This window comes from Poromitra crassiceps (assembly GCF_964638095.1).
Source record: "Poromitra crassiceps genome assembly, chromosome: 11".
Taxonomy (NCBI): domain Eukaryota; kingdom Metazoa; phylum Chordata; class Actinopteri; order Beryciformes; family Melamphaidae; genus Poromitra; species Poromitra crassiceps.
In genome coordinates, this window is record NC_139643.1 from 35167246 (window position 1) to 35185824 (window position 18579).

General features: G+C 45.4%; 1 protein-coding gene across 1 annotated transcript in view; it reads right to left on the reverse strand.

The window, feature by feature from the left end:
* Positions 1–18579, reverse strand: part of gabbr2 (gamma-aminobutyric acid (GABA) B receptor, 2) — a gene marked incomplete at both ends in the record, with an annotated part of 258155 nt that overhangs the window by 162638 nt on the left and 76938 nt on the right. Inside the window, one exon of the mRNA XM_083646683.1 lies at positions 7634–7771. Within this exon, the coding sequence (XP_083502809.1) occupies positions 7634–7771 (138 nt within the window). The remainder of the gene's footprint in view (positions 1–7633; positions 7772–18579) is intronic.

Consider the following 18579-nt stretch of genomic DNA (forward strand, 5'->3'; position numbering starts at 1 on the left):
GGTGAAGAACCTTATTTTCAGCTGTTTGACAGTGACCTGACTTTGTCTGGCTCACATGCAATCAGCTGAAAGCTGATTGATTGATGGCACCTGAGCAACATGATGTACCTGCCTGTCTATTTAACCTGTCCTTGTCAGACCTGTATGTTAGTAGCACTGATGATAGTCCTCGACTGAAACGTTTGCTGCCTTTTAAATCCACTTTTTCTTTTGTTGCACTGTTTTGTCCTGCACTATGTAAAATAAAGTAAGTCTTTTTTGCTTGATCTCAGCCTCTGGACCTCCTCTGTGGCTTTTGTAGCCCTGTTACATCTGGTGTGCGGGTACTCTCTTTGACCTCTACAATAGACATTAAGAAACGCATACAAGGACAAATAACACAGGTCATAAAACCGCCCACTTCAGATAGCACATAAAACACATAAGGTAATACTACATTTGAATGATGCATTCTCTGCATTTACTTAAGGTCCTTTGCACGCGTCATCCGCCGCACTATTACTGTACATAAATCTTGCTTATGATCAAGTCATGTCCACCTCTTTTTCCGTACTGCTTCGCCAGTAAAGAAAAAAGATTTACCGGACAGGGAGCAAAACTCAATAAGGACCATCCCCCCTCTTCAATGAAAGTCCACTTCTACAAAATATAAATTTTGTGAGAATGACGCTCTCTCGTCGTCGTCGCTTCTTCTTCTTCTTCTTCTTCTCCTCCAAATGACGAGAGGAGAAATGATCGGGATGCATAATTTTTCATTACACACTTGACGTGCCTGCAAATGAACAGTGCCTCCACTGATCGGCCTAATTGGTGAGTGAGAGGAGGCCGGCCACTGGTGGGAGGGTGGGGGGCAGGGGGTGTGGGGGGGAGGGGCGGGGGCGGTGGTGGGGGGAGGGGCGGGGGCGGCGGTGGTTGGTGGTGGGGGGAGGGGCGGGGGTGGTTGGTGGTGGGGGGAGGGGCAGGGGGTGTGGGGGGAGGGGCAGGGGGGGGCGGTGGTGGTTGGTGGGGGCTATTTCCTGGCACTCAATGAGCCATTTACAGAAAACAGACAGGGCCACTCTTGAGGGAGAGAAAAGGAGCAGTCTGATGGAGAGAGAGTGCAGACTGGTATGGGGCTGCCACCACAGCTACCTGTGCCAGCGTGGATTTCAAACGCGTGCCAAGTGCTTTGTGGAATTGTATACAATGCCACGGTGAGGAGCACGCACGATTAATCACACAGCAAGGTGGCTGCCAAGAGCACTGTTTGATTGTATTGTCTTGCAGGAAATAAAAACACGGCAATCAGTGGCAGTTTGTGGCTGAGAGCGACTCGTGAACCAACGCACAGCTGCTGTGTCTTCCCCACTTTGTTTGGATCTCTTTTTTAGGCTTTGTGCTATTTTGGTCGATGTCTGCCTGTGTTTCTGTCCGTCTGTCCCTCCGTCATGCCCTTACCTCACTCTGCTCTTTACCGTCTGTGCTCTGGCCCTCCTAGCATTATTATATCCACCATTTTAATTTGCTTGAGAGTCAGTCATTTGAGCGCATTTACAGTACCGTCCTGCATCACACAATGCTGTAGCTAGGGATATGAAGGTTGTAGAGAGTCGGGGTTCGAGGGGTGAGTAGGGGAGTGGCTAGGGGTATGTGGGTGGTGGTAGGGTAGGGTTAGGGGTATAGGACCATTTTCCATGTTGAAAACGATCAGCCGCCGAATGGCCACACCACTGCGTTGTGAGCTTCAATTGTATTTGTGCTTGTATGAATCTGGACAGACATACTGTAGCTGTAGACTGCAACTTGACTTGTTGGCGCAGGCATACAGTACAACCACAAGGCAGTTATTTATTAAAAAAATAATTGTTTTACTTTGTTGGCATGATAGCCTACAATTAAGATTAGGCCTACAATCCATAAAGAAATCATTTATATAGATACCATCATCAGCTATTTCAAATGTTTCAATCCAAAAATATTTGGATGGCAGTCTGCTAAAACCCATATTGGTTTAACCCAAATACAGTATGTGTATTCAAGTGTACAGTATGCATAAATCATAGCGTTGTGTGTGTGCGTGTGTGTGTGTGTGTGTGCGTGTGTGTGTGTGTGTGTGTGTGTGTGTGTGTGTGTGTGTCCAGTGGGAGTATATTTGCATTGAGCCTTTCAAAGCTGGCTTCATTAGGCATCAACTCTGATTGAAAGCTATTTTTATGGATGTATAATTAAGCATTTTGCAGGAGCGGTTATTCTCTCGTCGATCTACTGTAGATAGATAGTATCTGCCTGCTCCCTGTTTTGATGTGGAAATGATGAGCTTGTTAAGCCTGGCCCATCACATCAGCATGGAAAATTCACTATTTCATTCCACGCCAACTCAAAGCTTGTCGCCGGGTTGCCAGGGCCTGGTGGAGGAAATAAGTAAGTGGGGTGACAGAATTCGCAGCCCTGAAAGCATGTCCCCGCTGATGGCAGGCTGAACGTTGTAGGGTGCAGGACTCAAGACCTCCCATCATCTGCACTGTCTCTTCCTCTCCCTCACACTGATCTCTCCTCCCATCAGCTGCACTGTCTCTTCCTCTCCCTCACACTGATCTCTCCTCCCATCAGCTGCACTGTCTCTTCCTCTCCCTCACACTGATCTCTCCTCCCATCAGCTGCACTGTCTCTTCCTCTCCCTCACACTGATCCCTCCTCCGTCAGATGAGGGCTCCTTCTAGTGTGGAGAGATGGTGACGCTTTCACACAAATATGCATACTATACACAAATGCATGTACACACTCCCACACCTACTCCCACACACACACACACACACACACACACACACAGATTACACACCCACACACACCCATACGCACACACATACACACACACACACACACGCACGCACGCACGCACGCACACGCACACACACACACACAGATCACACACACACACACACACACACACACACACACACACACACACACACACACACACACACACACACACACTCAACCAGGAACACATGAAAGTCAATGGGTGCAGAGAGGAAGCTGAGTGGCTGACAATGTGGATGGCCTCCAGTGAGAGGAGCAGCTTGATGAGGACATGATGACTCAATAGAGGAGTATGCTGCCATGAAAGAGCAGAGAGGGAGCTGTCATGAACACAATGTACTGTACTTTGCTTGTGAGCCTGCATCATCACTTCTAGAAGTCTATTTCTAGAATGTGTCAATTCTTTATGTGGGAGTTCATGGTGCATCTTTTTCTGCCAGCTTAATGTGACCTACTGTACTGTACAGTTTGAGCTGGGCCGTTTCAGCAGCCATATTCCCTGGACCAATCAAAACTCACTGCACATTCATCCATATTCCCTGGACCAATCAAAACTCACTGCACACTCAGTGACATAATGTGCCTTTGTGCAGATTCCAAAGCACATTATAGTTGCCGGGTGACTCATACTCTGATGAGGATCCAACCCAGGTCTGCAGAGACATCCTCCATCTTAGAAAACACTCAAAGCCTTATACAGTATATAGTGCCATATCCAACATGTCCCCTAAAGCCTATAACATAACATAAACATATTTATCTATGTGTGTGTTATGGGATGTTATGTGGGAATTTTGTCATTGTAGGGGCGTGGCCATTTGGCCTTCGGCGTCACACAATTCTTTTTTAGGGCACAAGGCCACATGCCAGGGCACAAAGGCCATTGCTCTATTGACATCATGAAGAGTGATTTTTATGAAATGTGTTCAAATGATTCAGTTACACATCATTTGCATAGGGCAGGCTACATTAAACTGAGACCACTGATGCTTTCAAAGCAACTGACACTAGCAGGCTGGTAGCAGGGCACTGCCAAGGTGGCCGTAGGGCTCTCAGGGCATCACGGCCAGAGGGAGGGGCAAAGGAGGCGTGTAATTCCCACCCTGGTGTTATGTTGTATGGTTTTGGGGAAATAATGTGAACACACACACACACGCACGCACGCACACGCACACACACACACACACACACACACACATTTTAGTCTTATACGTATATTTAGTCTTAATTGCAGTCAAAATCATTGCTTATTTATTTATTTATTTATTTATTTTTCAAAATCGTTCAGCCCCACTTTAGTCATCAATCAACGAATTGGCTAATGGCTACCATCATCTCTCTTTAAAAAGGAATGGCAGATGATTGCGTGTAATTGGATGAAAAGCAGTGTTGCAATTAGTCTGCCGCAAGTCTAGCACTCAAATGGACACCTGTTTGCACATGCATTATGTAAGAGATGGCTACAATGTGTCTCCCCCTCACGCTGTTAATAGTTAATCACTGGATAGTTAATGATTTGGAAAAGATCTTTTATCCGGGTGTCCTGCCTCCTATGTCTACAGCTTGTAGCAATGCCGATGGCACAGGAGTTAGTTCCTCCTGCCATTGAGTTCAACTGTGTTTTCTTCACAAGAGGTGCATTCTAGGCGTAACATTGGGACTTTTGATTTTGCCTTCAATCACTTGCTGTCTGGTATTCCTGCAGCTGTTGACTGTGTGTTTGGGATCAGACCGGCATGGATTTGTTGGCGTTGGTGTGTGTGTGCTGCTACTGATAGCGAGGCGAGTCTGGTTGGTAAGCTAAAGTGCTCTGGGGAAGGCGCCGTACCAGGCAGAGTGCTCTGCAGAGCAGAAGATTGCTACTGCACTCCTCACAGGTAATCACTGCCAAACAAGCGCAGAAAGAGGGAGCAGCAGCACATACACACACGTGCAGACAGACACCCACAAGCCAGCAAATACACAGACACGAACAAACACACACACACACACACACACACACACACACACACACACACACACACACACACACACACACACACACACACAAATACTGTACTTAAGGGCACTTAAGATTTCAACCATGGTTTGAACCCCTCTTTGGAGGCTGAAAGCATTACCTTTCACTTCTGAGTGACCCGGACAAGACAGCGAGCAAAAAGCAACATCAAAAGCAGCAGATTGACGGTAATTGGCGGTGGAAGAAATATGCCATGTACTGTGATGTGACATTCAGTTCAAAATCCAGGCTCTTGAGCTATGCTATCTCTTCCCAGCACAAGCCTCACTCCTTCCTTATCTGTGCTTGTTAACCTTTGTAGCGTTTGCAGCAAATGCTAAATGTATCCTTTAGAAGGAGACAATTTCCCTCTTTGGCGAGGCAGCTCTGTACACATTCATAGAGAGCAATAACCCGGGGTCAAAGGTAAAAAAAAAAAGGGTCACGCAAGAGTAGGGATGGGAATTGATAAGATTTTAGCGATTCCGATTCCATTTTCGATTCTGCTTATCGATCCGATTCCTTATCGATTCTCTTATCGATTGGGCAAGGGAAAAAAAAAAAGAGTACAAACGGGTTTATTAACATTAATTTTCTTTTAGATTATTCTTATTATAATTATGTATTATTATTCAGCTCTGAGATCAGATTGCTCTTTTCAATCCCATACCAAGCAGGGATCAGTGTGTCTGTTAAACTGGCTCTGTTTGGGGGTTTGTATTTTGGGTTGAGCATCTTTGTCATCTCCCTATAGAAAATATATAGTGGGAATGAATGAAACAGAACTAGTGGTTAGAAGATAGATAGATAGATAGATAGATAGATATATCTTTATTTTTGTGTCACTCCTCAACAAACAAATATGGTATAAAAAACAGCAAAAAGTGCATTAAAAAGTTGGGGACCACTCACATGGAGTTGTGAGACACAATACAATTCAAAACAATAAAAGATAAAAACATACATACAAGTACTATTACACAGAAAATACAGTTGGCAATACAATTATGTAAAAGGAAGGGGCAGTTTATTGGGCGGTGCTCATGAAGGCTACTCTTCTTTTTAGGATGAGGTGGCAGGCCTTGGCACATTCATTTATACCGTGTTCACCAGCTAAAATTTTACGCAATTTATTTATGTCATCAAGGTCATTAAAATTCTCATAGTGTTTTGATAGAAAAATAAAAAGATCAGCGCGAATGTCGTTGTAAAGTTCACAGTGTAATAGAACGTGGGCTTCAGATTCAATAGAACCACTGTTGCACAGTGTGCAGAAACGACTCTCAACTGGGGTGTTGGTGTATCTGCCGGTTTCCAGAGCTAAGGGAGCGACTCCACATCTAAACTTTGCAAGGGCACTTCTATGCTGCCTGGGCATAATGCATTGTACATAGGGTTCTGATTCAAAAACATTCTTAAAAGAACAGTAAGTACGGAGTTTGTTTCCGTCTGGCCTGTTAATCTGCAAGAGCCATTTCTCCTTGTCTGCCTCTGCAACTGCTTGATCAAGACTTCGTAGATCATTTCTTGAGAGAACTAGATCAGTGCTGGCGAGATGGGATAAATGTAAAGAGCTGAAAAATGTTCGTACAGTATGAGCATAGTTTTTCACATTTCTCATCTGGTTAGCCCACAGAAACACACGTTTACATAGCCTGTTATCCGGCATACCACAGAGTCTCTTCCAGTTCTTAAAAATGCACGACCACTGGTGTTGCCACATGGTTTTCCACCCCAAATCACCTTGAATGGCAGCATTCGGTGTGTATTTACCGACACCCAAATACAAACGACATGCCCTATTGAAGACAGCATTAATAGAAGAGTGACTTTTGTAACCCCAGACAGCAGCTGCATAGGTCAGGATGGGCAGAACCAGAGATTCAAACAGTTTAGTGAAACATTTAATGACAACATGCCACTTTGGACATTTTACTTTAGCTGGCATGTCAGACAAACTAGTCACTGCTCGGTGACATTCGTTTACCCTCGCCTCGGTCATTTTACTCTTCCCTGCCTGGGTGAATGGAGGGGCTAGAGCTGCACAAGAAGTACTCGCTGCAGCCTCTGACCCAGAGCGACTACCAGCCTCTGAACCAGTCTGACTCTGAACGTCATCATCCTCTAAATTAAATGGATGGAAATGGAGTATTGGTGAAATCTGGTTTACACAATAGACAGGGTCTGGAGGAGTTTACTCTCCATATTAACAGATGATGCGCTAACGTTAGCCGCGCTGCTGTTAGCCACGTTATCGTCACTCCGTAGCACATCGAAAACGTGACATTCCTCCAAAATTATTGCATGCTGTGTGGACAAATGTTTCTGCATATTGCTAGTATTTCCCCCCTTTGACGAAATAGAGGTTTTGCAAGCATTGCAAGTGGCACTGTGGTCATCGTTTTGCTTCTGCCTAGACGCCATGGTGGCTGGAAACAAAACAAGGCTGCGTTGCGTGCGTGTCGCAGCGTGTGACGTCATCGCGCATGGAATCGATAGTGGAATCGTTCAGGACGTTGGCTAACGATTCCAAGGAATCGATCCACTGGGACCCGGTTCTCAACAAGAACCGGTTCTCGATTCCCATCCCTACGCAAGAGTGGGTGACGTTCAATGTCTGCAGCAAGCAATCTTAAAGACGAGCTGAACCCAAGTGGTGCGAGGGTCAGAGACGTTCAGACGACTGAAAACAAATCTTGCAGAAACGAGGGAAACCTGCTTAGACCATGCATGCACAACTATGCTGGAGTTGGCATGCGCGCACGCACACACACACACACACACACACACACACACACACACACACACACACTGGATTTTGTCAGTTGCTCCTACCTGCACCAGGTTCCAGCCCTCCAGGGACTCAGCAATGATGGAGGTGACAGAGGGACAGACGCCCCCGAAGATCATCAGGTGTTTGGGACCGTAGCATATGGCATCAAAGAAGGCCCTCAGCCCCTTGGCGTTGTCACACTGCAGACACAGAGAGAGAGAGAGAGAGAGAGATGGTGGCGGTGAGGAGGGAGAAGAGACCAAAGATACCGTATTTCAATTGGATGTAGGGGTGGAGAAAAGAGCCTGTACCAGCACAGCACAAGACTTAAAGGCAAACCCAACTGTCACTGTGTTATCAATATACTTAGATGTGCACACAGGGACCTGCATGCATTACTGTATGCACTTCCCATTCTCAGTTGAAAGAAGGCAAAAGAAAAGGTTGCAATTGTTTTTCCTGTTCATTTTGATCAGGACTATAAGGTCTGATCAGGACTAGAAGGTCTGATCAGGACTAGAAGGTCTGATCAGGACTAGAAGGTCTATAAAAACACTGACAGATTTGTGATATCAATGAAGTAATGACCGCCCCACACTCAATCAACTGATCTAACGTGTGTCATTAAATCAGTCAATTAATAAATAATGACCATGGGACATGATCTGTATCATACGGATGGAGAGGCTCAGGTTCCTGAGAACCAACTCACTTGGAACATTTCTAACGATCTGGGAGCCGTTTCTAGCCTCCCTCGATGAGGTTAGGGGCGATGGGTGACTCGCCTGGCTGGTTTCTCATGGACCCCTCGCGCAGGATCCCATGTTTTTCTTTTTTCTTTTAAGCACATACTGTATGCGCCTTATGTTGCTGGTTGCACCACGTTGTGTATTTGAATGTCGATTATGTTTGTATGTTTTATAAAAAAATAAAAAAATAATTACCATTTATAAATGAAAATCTGCTGTGTTCACAAGGTGACAAGATCAACTCTGGTGGATGCAAATCATGCAATACATAAACAATGCATAAACAGTAGCGTTGTTGAATCACTAAATTGTATTATGAAAAACCATGTGATTTAGAACTTCTTATATTCTCCAAGCACTGACACGTGCTCACTGTCAATGGTGCGAACATAATCCCAATCTGCTATGTGTGTGTATTGATCATGTGAAACAATGTAGCCCATCGGCTGCAAGACTGGGCCCCCGCTCTGATCTTTGGCTACTGCAGAACGCAGCCATCTCACATCGCTATAGCAACCAGAGAAAGAGAGGCTGCAAAGGAGGGAGAGAGAGAGAGAGAGAGAGGGAGAGAGAGAGAGAGCGGGAGAGAAATAAGAGAAGAGAGGAAAGAAACACGGAGAAGGTGCCTATTGATTGCTACACAAGCTGGCTAACTGGTTTGGCTGTGATTTCCTCATTCCCAGCGTTTGTAATGATATTGCTATCAGCGGTAAACACCTCCCCTGCGGTCTCCTATTATCGCCACTCAATGCAGGAAGTGTTCCTGCGTGGAGCTGATAGGAGGTAGACGGACAGACTGACTGACTCGATGAAGGCGCCGCGTGTTTGAGTCCTCTGACACAGTTCATCTCATCATCTGGAGAGCCGTTTGACCTTGTTAGCCATCAGCCGGCACCTGAACGAACGAGAGTGAACAGCACAGCGGGGATCCCTCCTCCACAGCAGCACACAGTGAAGAATTGAAAATCGACTATAGGACTGTTACTATACACACTGTTATGCGGCGCTTTGCCATGCTGGGTATCTTGTTAGCGTGGCAGCTGACATCGCTGCAGGGTCGACACATTGTTTCAATGTTTTTAATCTATCTTGTGTTCTCTTGTCTCCTCTGGGGGTTTTGGTGGAGGGAAGAAGAGGCTGTGCGCATATTAGTCTGTTTGTTTGCTGCTAAGTGTGATAACCTTGGAGTCAAGGACGCAAAACAGTGAGTCACCCTGTGAAGTAGTGCTGCTGACGATGCCCTCACTGCACCCTCTATACCGGCAGGTAAGACTAAAGTCAGCCTGCTGACTTTGTCTGTGTGGAACTTCACGTTCTAAAGTGGAGGAGCAATTAGTGTCAGAAACACAGTGAGCTTCCCCTCTTTGCACACGCTCATACCGGGAGAGAACAATGCACTCTGTTTTGCAGGTCCAGAATAGAGCAGATTGTGGATAATGTGCCTCGTGTGTAATGAGAGGGAGTGTGGGGGTTCCTTCCTTATCCTGAGTGGCCACACAGCTGAATAAAACAGCTCTGACTTAGCGTTAATTTCTCTCCCGTTACTCATTAGTCACAACTAGATGACTACAGAAGGTAGGCTTGTGACTCTCCATTGGTTACCATGAACAGAAGAGGAATGTGAGCAACCAAAGTTTGTGTGTGTGTGTGTGTGTGTGTGTGTGTGTGTGTGTGTGTGTGTGTGTGTGTGTGTGTGTGTGTGTGTGTGTGTGTGTGTGTGTGTGTGCGTGTGGGTGTGCGTGTGCGTGTGTGTGTGTGTGTGTGTGTGGGGGGGGGGGGTTGATTTCCTGGAGCCATTTTCCTAGAGATATTTTGGATTAATACGGCCACAACACAATTTGTATATATATATATATACTTCTCTGTCTCGATTGCCTCTAACATTTAATGTTTCCGATGAAAATATTAACCATGAAATTAACCATTAATGCCTCTCATTTTATTTTTTATTTTATTTGTGGCACACACACTGGATTTCCTACATTTCCATAAAACTGGGTGGGATCAAGCTTGAGAACAATTAATGCTTGGAGAATTTTCCCATGGAAGAATGTGGAAATCCTCAATTGAAGGTAAATTAATTAAGTTAATTGAATCCCCAAAGTTGGAGCTGCTAATGGCAACGCCCGCCCAAAAAAGCTCTCTCTCTCTACAGTATCTCTCTCCCCAACACACACACACACACACACACACACACACACACATTTCACTCATTCTCTAGCACGTTTGCAGGGGACACAGCCACACAACCTGCTCGGACCACAGCATCTTGACCGGTGTGTTGTCATGCCAACGGCGTGACTATCCACACTTTGAGCGCTAGATGAGGGAGGAGGCCGTGGCACGGCTGCTAGCTATATTTAGCTGCTCATTAGGTAGCAGCACAACCACTCAGACATGAATCAATAGTTATTCCACTATGGAGACGCTGTAAAGCTTAATAGATAAAGAGGCATAGAGGGACACAAAGGAAGAGAGTGAGGAGACATGGAGATAGAGAAGGTGACGGCAAAGGAAAGGCAGAGGAACAGAAGGGAGACTAGAAGGAGACAGCCACGGAGAAAAGAGGTGTCACTCTGAAGGTAAGGGTGTGCACTAATACAGCCTCTATTCTAATCCCCACAATGAGTCATTCATAACTGGGAGTGTGATTTCCTTGACTCTCTATGGTGCTCCGCAGTTACATGGACAGTCCTCTGGGGGGGGGGGTATTTTTGTGTCTAATACAGTATACAGCTGTCTCTTTAAATGTGGCACATGCGTGCTCTCTCTCAAGTTCAATCATTTCTTTTTGATTGAAATCTCTTTAGATGTCTTTTTGTTTCAGCCTCTCTCTCTCTCTTCATTGATCTGTGGCTGTGTGTATGTGTGTGTGTGTGTGTGTGTGTGTGTGTGTGTGTGTGTGTGTGTGTGTGTGTGTGTCTGTGTGGGTGTGCGCGTGCGCGCGTGCGTGCGTGTGCACGTGCGTGTGCGCTTTGAACCAGTAGCCGTATGTTGTTATTTAGCCTTTCTGATGCTACTGTATAGAGAGATGACGTATTTTTGTAGTCGGAATGCGGAAGTCCCGGACTTCCTGGTTCTTCACTGTTTCTGCCTATGGGATTTTTGAATGGGTTTTGTTTTTGCCGCGATGCTTCAAATAAGGTCTCTGGGCAACGCAAGCTTAATCAAATGCGAACCAGTGTTCAGCCAGATAATCTTCACACATGAGGACCACTTTCATGAGTTTTGAAGCGTAAATGCGAGCCCTAGAATTAAAAAGCTCGAGCTAAGCTAATCCAGAACTACACACAGTGTTGCATAGGCTTCCCCGTCACGTCACCACTCAACCTGGAGTGTTGTTGATGTGTGCACTGCTGTGCACTGATTACCCCGGGCTGAACGGGGCTGAACCAGGTGAGGGAAGAGAATTTCCGTGTTCGTCCTTTGAAGTGATGACGATATTGACGTACAGTATAATATCCCCGTCAACTCAACAGTGTAGTCTCATTTAGCCACTTGCTAGCTAGCCGCCTTTTTTTTTTTTTGCAATTAAAATTTTTTAGAACACAGAAAAACAAACCAAAAAAAACCCAAACAAACTCAGATACAGTAAAAGAAAAGAAAAGAAAGAAAAAACATACATACACTAGTGCCACCAGTTACATACAACTTGTATATATATAAATTATGCTTGTAAATATATATATACATATATAAATGACACGAGGGAGAAAGACCGGCCGGGCGAGTCACCCATCACCACTAACCTCGTCAAGGTAGGCCAGAAACGGGTCCCAAATAGTTTGAAATCTCCCAGGCGAGTTGGTCCTCAAGAACCTGAGTCTCTCCATTCGTATAACAGAGATCATGAGCGCCAACCACAACTGAAAATAGGGTGGAGTGGGGGACTTCCATTTCTGCAGAATGAGTTTCTTGGCAACAATTGTCCCCTGTGACAGAGACTGCTGCACAGCTGTAGGGAAATTCAGAGAGGACTCCGAGCAGCCAAAGATGGCGAGTTCTGCCTCCGGCTGAAGGGTTATTGTGTAGGCCTTAGAGTACCAATCAAATATTTTGGCCCAAAATCCGGTCAGTAAGGGGCAGGACCAGAAGGCATGAGACAGAGTGCCCTCCGACACCCGACACCTGTCACAGTGGTGAGACAGACGAGTAAATCTTGTGCAATTTCTGCTTAGAATAGTGAAGACGGTGAGTAACTTTAAATTGGATCAGCTGGTGTCTACTATTAACTGAGAGCTAGCCGCCCTTTTAAAGCTTAAAAACTCACGAAAGTGGTCCTCATGTGTGAAGATTATCCTACTGAACACTGGTTCGCATTTGATTAAGCTTGCGTTGCCCAGAGACCTTATTAGAAGCATCGCGCCAAAAACCCATTCAAAAATCCCATAGGCGAAAACAGTGAAGAACCAGGAGTGTTAGCATCGATTATTTCCGCACTCGTTCCTGGGGCTCTCTATTGCATGGTTAAATAATCAGCATGTTTTATTTTCAGGGGCGGGGGATTGTATCTGAAGTGGAAGTGGTCCCTGGGAAGTTTGGTCCTGAAGTTTGGGAACCCCTGTATTAAGCTATTTGAGAAATCAAAGACAATTGAGCTGCCACCACAGTCCAGAACTGCGGACCAGGTGGACAAGTCAAGTCAAGTCAAGTCAAATTTTATTTATATAGCACCTTTCATACACAAAGGCAATTCAAGGTGCTTTACAAAAAAAATAATCGAAAAAACAAGCAGCAAAGCAATGCACATATAAAAAACACATAAAAAACACAGCCGACAGTTTTAGTTAAAATATATACTCAAATTAACAAACATGAAACATTATTTCTGTTTTAAATAAGTTACAAGGCACTCTTCAGTATTATTATTACATGTACAGTCCATTTGTTGGAAATGTACAGGAAAAATCTTTTTAAAATTACAGGCCGAGAGAGGCAGTAGTTTAGTAGCAGTTAACAGTCCCACATCATGTGAAGGAAAGTGGCAGGGGCCTTCATAGTGCATAAACTACACAAGGGATCGTCTATCAATTTTGCTGCTGGTCCGGCTTGCGGGAAGTCTCCTTAATGTTTCCCCATAACCATATTCTTATTCTACTGTACTGAGGTAATATTTATCTGTTTTTCCAGGATTCTCAAGCAGTCACTGACAGGTTTGGGCACAGACTGCATCTTACATACGTATTTCCCTTAGAAGCCTCTAGTCTAAACTGAGACAAATATACGGTTCTAAAAAGAGAGAGAGAGAGAGAAAGTTGTGAGAAAGCAGCCAGGGACACGTGGAAGAAGGAAGAAGGCATCGCAGCACTGAGCTCCCGAGTCGCACAGCAAGAAGTACTACAGCTCTTTATTAGCCTCTTCCCCGGTCTCAAATCTAATTCCTGGCATCTGAAGGCCATTTGGAGCAGATCGATGGGGTTAACGCCCGTAGTAATCTGTTTGACCACCGGGGGAGACGACCGAGGAGTAGAGAGCTGCGCGGGCCTGAAATCTCGGCCCGAGCCCTCCCCGGCCCGTGACATGCAGGCCCGTGCCCGACCCGGCCCGGATGAGTCATGAAATTAATTGGCCCGAGCCCGTTGCGAGGCCCGACATCAATATCACGATATGACGACACATCTCTCTCTCCCTCTCTGTGCATGCTGCCGCGCTGCTGAACTCGTTGGTACAAAACGTTGCTAGACTGTGTTGCCTAAAGACAAACACTGCAGCTTTCTCTCTGTCTCTCTCTCCCCCTCTCACACACGCTACCGTGGCCTGTCAAAATCCAGACATATTGTCGAGAAAGAGAACGTTAGATCGTTTAATTGCCAACAGCAACAATGCCCACAAACTGAAACATTATGTCACTCAAGCATATCGAAATTAAAACAGCAGACTTACCGTTTATAGCTGCATTGAATAACGTCACATTAGTGTCCTCACAATGTATGGTAGATGGGTTCGTTTTGAACAGGTTGAAATGAGCTTTCCCTACTGCAGTGGGGACTGTTTAACTCTCCCCTCGCAAACTTTGTTTTATCTCCATCGATCTTATTTCTCTCTCTCACGACACGGACACGGACACACGCGGCTTGTTTTGTTGTTGTTTTTTTACGCTGACAGTGACAGCATGCTGACTGAACGGTGGATTGTGGACTGGCAGACTAACGTCACGGTGAGGGTGTGTGTGACTCTGTGTGTGTGTGGCTGTGCAGTGTGCGCTCCTCCTCTTTGTCTGACTGCTCTGCTGTGTAAAATCAAGCGAGTAATACAACGTTATTTTATTTAATTATTGAAAAACGGCCCGACCCCGGCCCGGCCCGGACCTATTAATAAAATAAAAATAAAAAACGAGCCCGGCCCGGGCCCGTTTAGGCAGGCCCGAGGGGCCCGCGAGGGTACCCTCGGGTTTGCAGCTCTCTACCGAGGAGGGGTTGGGGTGGGGGGAGGGGGGAGGGTGTGCAGGCTGACGGTGGGAGCACCTGGGATGGAAACTCAGAGACACATATCTAAAGCCTCACGCTGAAGATCCCAACACAGAGGAATTAGAGTTAGGCTTGATTTCAGCTTTACTCCAGTCAGATGGTTCATTGAGTTTGAATAGATGCTCAGTACAGTACATGATTCAGGCTACGTTACTGCTTATGTCCGCCTACTCTTCAGCTTTACATTTCAATGCAGTGACTTTCCCGCATTATCCTTAGACTGTTTAGGGCCAACCATGTGTCCCCCTAGGGCTACTTGAGCAGCTTGCAAGGGCTACTTGGGAAGATTGTGGATTACAATTGATTTATTTCCAAAATGATAAAAACAATATTCCCAGTCTAATATGAGGTTTATAGAACACATTTAGGAGCATCATCAAGACACATGAGTGAGGGGTAATATTGGCATGACAAAACAGCTCAAGGCTACATAAGACAAAAAAGAGGTTGGGCACCAATGTTTAGGGGACAATACTGATGAGACAACCGCCAAGGAGTTAATGTCAAACGCCTCATCAATCCATTGTCTCCACTGCATTTCCTTCACAGTGACCTTTAGACACACTACTGAGACCTTCACAGTGACCTTTAGACACACTGCTGACATCTTCACAGTGACCTTTAGACACACTGCTGACATCTTCACAGTGACCTTTAGACACACTACTGACATCTTCACAGTGACCTTTAGACACACTACTGAGATCTTCACAGTGACCTTTAGACACACTACTGAGATCTTCACAGTGACCTTTAGACACACTACTGAGATCTTCACAGTGACCTTTAGACACACTACTGAGACCTTCACAGTGACCTTTAGACACACTACTGAGATCTTCACAGTGACCTTTAGACACACTACTGAGACCTTCACAGTGACCTTTAGACACACTACTGAGACCTTCACAGTGACCTTTAGACACACTGCTGACATCTTCACAGTGACCTTTAGACACACTACTGAGATCTTCACAGTGACGTTTAGACACACTACTGAGATCTTCACAGTGACCTTTAGACACACTACTGACATCTTCACAGTGACCTTTAGACACACTACTGAGATCTTCACAGTGACCTTTAGACACACTACTGAGATCTTCACAATGACCTTTAGACACACTACTGAGATCTTCACAGTGACCTTTAGACACACTACTGAGATCTTCACAGTGACCTTTAGACACACTACTGAGATCTTCACAGTGACCTTTAGACACACTACTGAGATCTTCACAGTGACCTTTAGACACACTACTGAGATCTTCACAGTGACCTTTAGACACACTACTGACATCTTCACAGTGACCTTTAGACACACTACTGAGATCTTCACAGTGACCTTTAGACACACTACTGAGATCTTCACAGTGACCTTTAGACACACTACTGAGATCTTCACAGTGACCTTTAGACACACTACTGAGATCTTCACAGTGACCTTTAGACACACTACTGAGATCTTCACAGTGACGTTTAGACACACTACTGAGATCTTTACAGTGACCTTTAGACACACTACTGAGATCTTCACAGTGACCTTTAGACACACTACTGAGATCTTCACAGTGACCTTTAGACACACTACTGAGATCTTCACAGTGACCTTTAGACACACTACTGAGATCTTCACAGTGACCTTTAGACACACTACTGAGACCTTCACAGTGACCTTTAGACACACTACTGAGATCTTCACAGTGACCTTTAGACACACTACTGAGATCTTCACAGTGACCTTTAGACACACTACTGACATCTTCACAGTGACGTTTAGACACACTACTGAGATCTTCACAGTGACCTTTAGACACACTACTGACATCTTCACAGTGACGTTTAGACACACTACTGACATCTTCACAGTGACCTTTAGACACACTACTGAGATCTTCACAGTGACCTTTAGACACACTACTGAGACCTTCACAGTGACCTTTAGACACACTACTGAGATCTTCACAGTGACCTTTAGACACACTACTGAGATCTTCACAGTGACCTTTAGACACACTACTGAGCTCTTCACAGTGACCTTTAGACACACTACTGACATCTTCACAGTGACCTTTAGACACACTACTGAGCTCTTCACAGTGACCTTTAGACACACTACTGAGATCTTCACAGTGACCTTTAGACACACTACTGACATCTTCACAGTGACCTTTAGACACACTACTGAGATCTTCACTGTGACCTTTAGACACACTACTGAGCTCTTCACAGTGACCTTTAGACACACTACTGACATCTTCACAGTGACCTTTAGACACACTACTGAGCTCTTCACAGTGACCTTTAGACACACTACTGAGATCTTCACAGTGACCTTTAGACACACTACTGAGACCTTCACAGTGACCTTTAGACACACTACTGAGATCTTCACAGTGACCTTTAGACACACTACTGAGCTCTTCACAGTGACCTTTAGACACACTACTGAGATCTTCACAGTGACCTTTAGACACACTACTGAGATCTTCACAGTGACCTTTAGACACACTACTGAGATCTTTACAGTGACCTTTAGACACACTACTGAGACCTTCACAGTGACCTTTAGACACACTACTGACATCTTCACAGTGACCTTTAGACACACTACTGAGCTCTTCACAGTGACCTTTAGACACACTACTGAGATCTTCACAGTGACCTTTAGACACACTACTGAGATCTTCACAGTGACCTTTAGACACACTACTGAGATCTTTACAGTGACCTTTAGACACACTACTGAGCTCTTCACAGTGACCTTTAGACACACTACTGAGATCTTCACAGTGACCTTTAGACACACTACTGACATTCATCCCTTTTCATTTAGCATTACACAATGACATTACTGTGCTAGTGACAAGTCACAGTCAATTAGGCTCAGTGTGATGAAACAGCTGGCCTGGAATGTCACAACCTCTATATTTAAAGGGGCAGTCCAAGTTATTTTTTTTAGGAAGTACTACTAGTTTTTTTTAAGCACATTTTAGCGGTGTCAGTGCAAGGCACTAGTCATCGGGATTAAAGGTGTCCATCTGAAAAGTCACAAGCAGCTTCCAAAATGCTAACAACTAAAACACTAATTTGACTGGGAGTGATAGGCTCCTAGTGAGTCCCACAAGCAAATGAATTAAGCTGTTCATTTTAGCCTCCCTGATTAAGTATGGCTCTAACTGGCTAAAGTATATCGTCAAGGCTTATCCACAACTGGAGGAGCCCAAGTTCAGGATCATGACAGCACAGGCTCAGCTACATGAGCAGTCCATGCTCCCTGGACCCAGTGGTGATTCTGCCTTGCTCAAGAACACTTCAGCAGGACGGGTGCTAGCTGATATGGAGGCTTGAACTCAGGTCCTCCCTACTCAATATGCCAACAGCTCCCTGTCTGTGTGTGTGTGTGTGTGTGTGTGTGTGTGCCTGCGTGTGTGTGTGTGTGTGTGTGTGTGTGTGTGTGTGTGTGTGTGTGTGTGTGTGTGTGTGAGTGTGTGCGCGTGCGTGTGTGTGCGTGTGTGCGTGCGTGCGCGCTCCCGATATTGTGACAACAACAAGAGCTGATCAGAGCACCAGGCTGGAGCTAAGCATGATGAAATGCCTTGTTAGCGCTGCAAACAGAGGCACCTGCACCTGTCCCTCATCTCATGGCAAATTACTGCACCCAGATCAGCAACCTGAGGCCCCATGCTGTACACGTGTGTGTGTTGGTGGCTGTGCATGCCTGCGCACGTGCGCGTGTGTGTGTGTGTGTGTGTGAGAGAGAGAGAGAGAGAGAGAGAGAGAGAGAGAGAG